The 9,310-nt window shown below is 37.5% G+C and overlaps 1 protein-coding gene across 2 annotated transcripts; it reads right to left on the reverse strand.

The window, feature by feature from the left end:
- Nucleotides 1-534: 534 nt before the first annotated feature.
- Nucleotides 535-6,805, reverse strand: tmlhe (trimethyllysine hydroxylase, epsilon). Of its 2 annotated transcripts, none has more exons than XM_015371325.1 (7): nucleotides 6,459-6,805; nucleotides 6,207-6,365; nucleotides 2,924-3,203; nucleotides 2,726-2,845; nucleotides 1,446-1,682; nucleotides 1,224-1,362; nucleotides 535-1,108 (listed from the first exon to the last, which is right to left on the reverse strand). In XM_015371325.1, the coding sequence occupies exons 1-7, from the start codon at nucleotides 6,589-6,591 to the stop codon at nucleotides 977-979; spliced, it is 1,200 nt and encodes a 399-aa protein (XP_015226811.1). In that variant the 5' UTR covers nucleotides 6,592-6,805; the 3' UTR covers nucleotides 535-976. The 2 variants fall into 2 exon arrangements, with proteins under 2 accessions (XP_015226811.1, XP_015226810.1); XM_015371324.1 differs by having other exon boundaries at nucleotides 539-1,108; nucleotides 6,189-6,365; nucleotides 6,459-6,803.
- Between the last annotated feature and the right edge of the window lie 2,505 nt (nucleotides 6,806-9,310).

Here is a 9,310-nt window from a genome sequence, read left to right on the forward strand (position 1 = left end):
TAAGTCTTTCTGCTTTGGAGCGGTAAAGAGGATTTTTGTTTTATTCACCTGTTATTAAAAACAGCTTCAGAGGAGTGAAGTTGTGGAGAACCCAGAGGATATTTCAAACTTTTCCAAATATCTGAAAACTGAAGGACTGGCGGGACTGTAATTGTGTTCTACTAGGGAAGGAGAGCTTTGATAAGAAAAGGATGAAGTCTCTGGTTACCTCTGGAAGAGCTGCAGAGACCAACAGCACATCAAGGTGAATTTGTCCATAGGGCGACTGTTAGCCTTTAGCCTATGTGGAAGAATGGCATGAAGAAAGAATACGTTGACAGAAACCTCCAAGAAGTCAACATGAATGTTTTCTACAAACCTTGTAGGAGATAATGCAAACAAGGTTTAAAAAGGATTATTTGGGTCAACATGTAAAATGTTGTGTGGGTAGAAAGCTATTATCATAAACAAAATTGTGAAACATGGAGGCAGTGAGATGATGATGTCGGAATCATGTTTATCTTTGAAAACCATGTACTCCTTGCTTCCACTTAAAAAATATACCGAGGGGTATGTGTATTCTTGCAACACACTGAATGTAAAAGTTCAGTGTACAGGTAGATAGCAGGTCTACAGTAGGCAGCGGAGGGCATCAGTGATGTCAGTTAAAGGGGATCAACACCTGGTGGAGCGTAACGATGTGCAGGGGACACGGTAGCTTAGGTTGTGCAACTGGCCAACATGCTGGGTGTGCAGACCTCCTATTAGGTGGGAAGTGTATCTGAGATGCACCATGTGTTGAGTCATACTTAAGGCCTTTGAACATTCATTCATTTATTTGTTTTTGGTGTTTTAAATGTCAAAAAAAACTTAAAATTGATCAATATTCCAAAACATATATCAGTAAAGTAGTATATCCTCCTGTACAGCAGGGGGTACACTATAATTAAACTACATCAGAGAATATTAAGGCACTGAATCAATCAATTCTGCATGTTTAGGCTTGGAGTCCGAAGCAGCGTGCAGCACTGAGAATGTCGTCTCGGGTCAGGTAACATCCACAAAGCTGCCTCAATCCGGTGAAAGATTCCCTCCCATGCAGGACCCTCCAGTTGTCAATAAAAATCACCTAAGGAGACAAAAGAAAAACAGCAAAATGATTAGATTCTACTAAACTACATCTAAGCTTTGAGGGTTACATTTGTAGCACCTCATTTTCTTAATTAAAGCCTCAACATTCTTACTTTCCCTGGAATGAGTTTCACCCACAGCTCGTTCTCTGGGCGCCTTAATTCCTCGGTCAGCTCTCGATGTGCTACATACCATCGCTGGACGGTTTCATGAGGGATTGTGTTAATCACTGACCGGTCATAGTTGTTATACCTGGAGGAATTAGAACAGGGAACAATAAACATTACTGCTCAGTGTCTACAGCAGAAAATGTATTCAAATCAGAATCAATTTACCGAATCATGTAGAGTTCATTATTCCATGGGTAGACGTTGAGCACGGGGCCAATGCCCATCATGTGGTTCTTGTGATTGTCTGTGTTCTCAATGTACTCGTGCCTTATTGGTATTTGAAAGAGAAGCTCAAAGTTCTGATGAGAACGTTGGCGGAGCTTCTCTGCAGCATGGAAGCCATCCACCAGCAGTGTCCTTCCTCCTGTACCCTCATGTCTGAGGCAATGAAATACCTGGATTCTGCAGCAGCAGCCAAAACAATCATTTTCAGTGATAAATCATCAACTGTCCTACATAACCTGAAACACTTGGACTAGGCTTTCATCCCATAATTATCTGCCTGGAAAAGTTGGAAAAAAAAGTACACTGTCATAAGTACAAAGAAACAAAATGTAGTTTGCATCCATCCAGAAGTGCTTTACAGGATAGATGTTTTTCATTTTTTTTCCATGTGCACAGAGACTGTGTATGTATTGAATATAAATGCTATATGATAATTAATTGAACTTTATTTATCTCACACTGCATTTAACCCATCCCCTTGTGGAGTAGTGGGCTGCAGCGCCCTGGGAGCAGCGTAAGGTCAAGGGTCTTGCAGAGACCCAGAGTGGTAGTCTATATGAGGGGGGCTTGAACTCAGAACCTCTGGATTCCAAGCTCTACGCCCTAACCACTAGGCCGCCACTCCCCCCTAAATATAGATCAATTGTAAGAGGCTATAAAATGAATAAATATGAAAACTATATACAGATTATACAGGAGAGGGGTTATAATATAGGATAAATAATGACAGATAATAGCAGGTAATATATTTGCAGATTATATACAGCTATAATTGAGAAGTGTGTGTAAATGGTGTTTGATCCACTTTTACACGTTTGAATAATAAGGTATTAAAAATAGGTACATATGTAACCAGAATTGTATTCCCATCCATCCATCCATCCATCCATCCATCCATCCATCCATCCATCCATCCATCCATCCATCCATCCATCCATCCATCCATCCATCCATCCTGCTAAGTTTTTCATTTTTATTGTTTTTTTGTGATACCAGAGGCCTTTATTTTGAAAAAGGGCCAAAAGGAAATGAGGACTGAGAGAGGGGGAGAACATGAAGCCAAGGCCTCTATAGGTTGGGACTCAAAAAGTTAGATGACTGCAATAAGGACTGAGGTATCTGTCCATGGGATAAGTAGTCTGCCCCAACACTCGGGCTGCACCCGAAAAATGTGAAATTCAAACAAGAAAATGAGTACAGTAAAACCTGAGGGTACCTACCCACATGGCTCTTGAAAATAAGAGGTGTCCGTGTGACGGTCCAGGGCCAGCTGACTGTAGGCAGTGTCGCCTCTGGAAAAATCGGATGTAAAGCTCCACATTCTCCCATATGTAGTCTCTCTTATCACAAAAAATGACAAGTACGCAGTTAATACTGTTCACATTGTTATGCAATCTGTGACCATAAAGAAGCCCTACCTGATAAGACTGACCCTCTGAGTGACTTTCTCAGTGGCTTCCACTGTTGTAGGAACGTCGTCCACAAAAGCGATACCATACAGGAGGTAGTTCTGAAGGAACTTTTTCAGCTCATTGTCGCAGCTCATAAATTTGTCCCATTTGACTGTAGACACGTTTGCGTTTTGGTAGATGTCAGCGTTCCACAGGATGCGATGCTGCTCACTAGCCGTCTTCCTTTCTTCATAGCTGTTTTCAGCCAACCAGCTAAGGCTGTATTTTGACACATGGCCACCTGGCCCTGCAAAGGAAATAACATTATAGGATGCTTTCTGTTATGTCCCGCTAGAACTGATTATGAATCAAACTGAAACAATGTAGCTTTTTGTTGGTTAGTATCCCATATAAATTCTCCTTTTTTATAGAACCTGCAGCTGTATATCACTGAAATTATGGAGAATTTGGGAAATTTCTATCTGTATAGCTCAACAAATCATCCCCAGGGAGAAACACGGTAGTGGCAGCATCATGCTGTGGTGGTGCTTTTTTTCCACAGCGGGATAGGAAAGTTGGCTTAAGGGCCGCAACTATTTTGCTAATCAATTAATCTGTTGATTCTTGTTTCGAAAAATGGATTAACAAACGGATCCTGAAGGTTTCCTTAAAGAAGATTTTACACAGAACTTTTACTGGTTTAAGGATCAAAAAAGCAGCTAACATGGGGAGCTAACATGAAGAGGCACACCTTTAAAGCATGTGCATCATCATCCTTATTATCATCTTCATCATTATTTTCAGTTTCGAAGTGAGTGCATTAGCATTTGTCAGTTTAAGTGAGTTGTAATACCACTCTTGTTTGTGCATCTTAAGGCTGGTACAAACCTTCCGTTGCACAAAACATCAGAGAAGCCCACAACAAGATATCATACGGTCCTGATGAGTTTCCCATGTGCTATAAGAGGATTACAGGAAATATAAGTCCTAAAATAGATTTTTTTTAAAGGTAAAACTTCCAGGATCCTGGTGCCATGTAACCTTGAATTGTATGATAAATGTACAGAATGTAATTTTTTTTTTATAATTTCCTGTTAGTCAATTCAAGTCATTCCATTGGAGCCCCACTAACCTGAACCCTGTCTAAACATTTCTTTAACCTCTTTTTTAAACTTGAAACAACAAAATGTGTCTTTACAAACAACATCCACAGTGAAACAAGTTGTCATTAAGAACAGCTTCAAAAGAAATAAAAAAGGGATTGATTCATCTCACCAATACAATATGTAGCTGTAGAATTAGCAATGTACATATTTTCAACATTGCATTTACCTCTGTGTCTTAAAGGTATAGAGGAGAATTTTCGCGAAGTTTTGAAAAGACCTGCCCTCTCCATGATTAAAAAATATGCACATGCGCAACCCTGTACCCGCTCCCAAGACGGAACGCCTAATGACGAGTGTGAGATCAAGCACGAGCCCATTTCTCCTTGTGCATGCTCTGTTTAAAAGTTGCTGTTTGCATCACTCAAACAAGCTTAGTTTCCAAAAGAAGGTTTGCAATTTTTCCACTATGTCAAACTGTCCTTCGCTAAGTGAAAATGGGGACGAGCACATAGGACAGCCTTACGTAAACATAGTAAACAGAATGATTGACAATTAGGAGAACCACTTATTTTGATGATCCACCCAGAAAAAGAACATCCTCCACTATGTACCTTTAATTTTGCTCTCTTTTTTAGATTCTGGTGTCTTTTTGAGTCTTCCATTTAACGGTTTGATGAAAAGCTAAAGCCAATTTACCTCCCTGAGGGACGCTTTAACCAAGTATAATAAGGTTTCTAAAAACATTTTTACATTATGAAACATTGAAATAAGCTAAACTTGTTTAATATTAAAAAAACAAATGAATCATGACTGTAAATGATTATTTTCCAATTCCCCTTAATTACTGGTGAAAGCACGGATGCCAAAACTAATTGTTTTTGATTCAACTGGCTATCTGGCATCAGAAAAAAAAAGAAGCAGAATATAACGGAGCTGCCTATAAAGTTTGATCAGTTAATCTTGCATGAAATAGATTTTATAACTCTGAGTGTAAAAAAAACAAAAACAAAACGGCTTTTTTATTTCTTTTTTTTTTTTTACCTCAGATCTCATGACAATGAACCAAATCGTCAGTCACCTTTTTTGTGACAAAGTGCAAAGATCATCATATACTGTACAGAGCAGCACTCCATTATCTTCCTATAGGATCTCATCTTTAATAGCCTACGTTTCTTCCTCTAAAAATGGTTGGAGTTATTCTTTAACCCTTTTAGTCTTTTGTAAATGGCATGTCTACTTTCTTATCTGTTATTTTCTATACACTTTTCTAAGGTTGTGTGACCAGTTCTGATATAACCTTTTGCTGCTGTAACACCACAATTTCCAAATTCAGGGACAAAAAAGGGATTTTCTATTCTATTCTATGTAATAGCTTTAAATCCAATTGAAGAAGATGAGCACAGGTTAACTGCAAAATCAATAATATAGTGCTAAGAAGGAGTTTGTCTCACTGCAAAAAAAATTAAATATAAGTAAGTCAGTTTTCACTTGATTAGAGCAGATGAGACAATTTGCCAATAGGAAAATTTAAGTTAAAAAGAAAATAACTAAGTTATCTTATTTCAAGTGTATATATCTAATTTATTTTAGAGCAAATATTGCATTGGCAGATAATCATATCTTGATTTGCACTGCCGACTGTTTATTCACAGTACCAATTGTTTACATATACATTTGCAATAACACTGTAATATGCAATTACCTTCCACTGCACTTCAATTTAGATAGCTTCTGTCTAAACTTTATTTATTCATTTTATAGTAAAATCCATCTGTATATATGCTATTGTACATAACTGTAAAAACCCTTTTTATAGTAATACCCACCTGTATATTATATTTGGTACATATCCAGCTGTAAATTGAGTTCACAACACTGGTTATCTATATATTATATTCATCTATTAGTAAGATTCTGTTTATAATGGTATTCATCTCTATATTTATTCAGTAGAACCCATGTCCTGTATTTATAGAGCCATTATTTATCCTGCACTTGCTGCTATTGCACTTCTGGTTAGACCTAAACTGCATTTCGTTGCCTTGTACCTGTGTAATAACAATAAAGTTTAAACTAATCTAAAAAAATATATATCTATTCTGCTTAAATCAAGGGCACTTTTTCCACTTTTTGTTTCCACAATGCAGTAATGTTGTTGATTTGTGCAACCTTTGCAGCTGACTCACAGGTGAGCACCAGCTGACCGTGTTCCAGCGCGGAGCTCTGAGGGCGGACAGTCAGCTCTATGCTCGCGGTGTCCAGGCTCCTCTGGTGGGTCGCGGAGTTGAAGCAGGAAGCTGAGCGACAGTGGTCCCGCAGCCACACGTAGTTGAAATGCATCCGCTTTCCCCCATCGCTGATCTCTAAATTATTTTATTGGACGTTAGAAAGGGTTTATTAAAGCAATAGGTTTATTGATTATTATTATTATTAAAAGAAATGGCTTTTAAACTCACCGAGACAGTCTTCTAGTAAGCGGAAAGTCGCTGCGGTGCGGAGCTGCACCATGTGTCCCCGTGATATGCGGGACTCTGTGCGGGCAGCCTGCCTCAGGACAGGACCCACTACTCTATGCAATGCATTTAACATGCCGGCTGAAAATCCCGCAGATTATGCCTCTGTAGACAATCCAGCTCCTTCAAGTTTGCAGTCAGTAAATAGATTGAACTTCAGCCTGATGGATCCTTTCCTCACAGTTAAATCTGTAATCTCACAAAAAACATCTCTGAGTGACGCGAAAAGATTATAAAAGCTTAATCATTAAACAATAGTTGGATTTAAATGTTTTTTTTTACCCAATATTCCTTTAACACATGCGTAATTCACCCGACCCAGTACCCGGATGTATGAGCACGTCAGTGCGGCCGCCATATTGGGAAGGGATGGGGTGCAGATTAGTTAGGTTAGATTATTGGGCACAAATTTGTTGTTTTTTGGATCATTTATATTTTTATTGCGATATCTAGAGGTTATAAACAAGGGTATTTACAGGGGCTCTCTTTTCTACCTTGCTTGGTGAATTACTGTGAAAAATGTTGAATATTATAAACTTAAAAAGGAAAAAGTTTACTTTCAAATAATTAACAAATAAATATTGTAATTTTTTAGGACAATAGAAATATAACATTTGGCCTTACATTATAGAATATTATTCGAATTTAGAAAAAAAGAAGTACGTCCTTTACTGAATTTTAAAAAATCAAGGGAGCTTACTTACAGTTCTGTCTAATGCCATGATTTATGAGTTAGCTCAATATATCCACAAAGAGCATAGTTTTGTCTGAATATGTGGTTTTTATATTGCACTGTGTCCCACAGCAATAAGTACAAAAAGAATGGGAAAAAATGCTTTTGCTCAAATCGTTAAAAACACTGTATTAAAAGGATCTGTGGCCAAAAAACTTCCCTACTTAAAGGACCTTGTGTGCCAGAATTAGAAGACAAGTCATAATTTTGTCCAGTCATCATGATGAGATATAGATATGGTTCTAATTTCTAAGGCACTCAGCTATTTTCATGGGAAGTCCCAATCCACTTCTTTTAAAGTCTTAATTAGTTCCTAATGAGGAAATAGCATCATAGCTGTTAGTTTCATAGTCCTATGAAGTGATCTCATATATACAAATTTTTTAAACTCATGATTTTGACTTTTAAACCACTGATCTCTTTTCAAAGTAATATTTGTGTAAATCCTCCAGTAAAAGAGGTAGATTTTCATACTCCACAGATCCCCGCCACATTAGGACCTTTAAAAAAAAAAAAAAAACAAGTGGAAAAGCAGTGCTAATAAGATAGGAAGAGTAGAAAAGTCAATGCAAGATGTGAATCAATACTTGCTGAACAAGCTATTTGTGTTGCTTTGGTATTTTTTCTAATAATATGATGTTTGCTTAGTGTAATATGCAGTATGCAGTTCTTCATATATACACACATCAATTTCAAACAGATGGTATTGGCATGGTATCGGTATCGGCCGATACTGCACACCAGGGTATCGGCATCGGGGCCAAAAAATGGCACTAGTAAGCAGAAATGTTGCATAAGCAAGAGTAACAATAAAATATAACTTTAGTAAAAGTAGAAAGTACAGTAACTTAAAAACTTGAGATCAAGATTACATTTTCTTCTAGAAGTTACTAAAACAAATGTAACTGACTAAATGTAACAAGTTACTACCAACCTCCAGAATGGATTTCCTAAGAAGTGCAAATCTATTGCAGGCTGATTAGTGGATGCTCCCACGGCCTCACTGGCTCCCTCTAGAGGCTAAGGTTGATCCTGACAACCTGGACCCAGCTTGGTGAAGGTCATTTTTTAAAACCTTCCTAGTTACTTTTTTTTTTTTTTTTTTTTTAAACACAAAAGAACACACAAGGATATTTGTTTTCTGCTTATTTCTTCTCAGGCATTATTTTGCACTAAACATGTTTAACAGACAACAAACAACACTGCTACAATTATATAGATTTGATCAAATTGTAACCTAGTCATTAATAATGTAATCCTAATCTACAATTTTTTTCTCTATTTAAAATGTCTTAAATATCTTTAAAAAAATTGTTTTGTTTTTGTGGGATCAAATAAAGACAAACTCTTGTTACCAGGTTTTGTTTTTTAAACTTTAAAGCTAGTATTCAAGTAGAAATTTCAGTCTAAGTCTGTCTGAGATACAAACATGTGAGGTGATATAAAAATTTTGGATATTTAAAATCAAAATCTGAAAAGTCAAAACCCTATGAAAACTATGTTGGTAGAATAAGTGCAAGCTGAAAACCTGGCATTTATGGAAGAAACGCATGAAGAATGCTGTAGTAAATCCTGCTTCTGCAGCTTGCATCAATCCATACAGGGGACATGAGGGGATCTCTACACATGTTGGAGAATCTATCAACAAGACAGCTACTGGTTGTGCATTCAATAAATCGTGCCTTTATGGAAGAGGGCCAAGAAAAAGCCAATCGGGATAGAGAGCTACCATGAGTCCTGTTAAATGTTACCCAAAAACCACATAGAAGACTAAGCAAAAATGTAGAGGAAGGTGAACTGATCAGGAACACCTATAGGACTAATATTTTGGCCTATACTGAGTGGCAAAATATCATGCTACAGATAAACTTTAGCAAACCATTTCTGAGGCATGGTGGTGGCAGCATTATTCTGTGGGGATGCTTTTTGTTTCTTCTTTAGCATGGACAAGGAAACTGGTCGTTTTGATGTAGGAAGGTACATACTAATAATTTCTAGAGGAAATCCTGTTGGACAATAGAATAAGTTTGAGGCTGGAGCAGAGGTTAAAGGAGAAGTCCGG

Source organism: Cyprinodon variegatus, unplaced genomic scaffold, assembly GCF_000732505.1.
Source record: "Cyprinodon variegatus isolate N-32 unplaced genomic scaffold, C_variegatus-1.0 Scaffold56, whole genome shotgun sequence".
In the NCBI taxonomy this organism is placed as follows: Eukaryota; Metazoa; Chordata; class Actinopteri; order Cyprinodontiformes; family Cyprinodontidae; genus Cyprinodon; species Cyprinodon variegatus.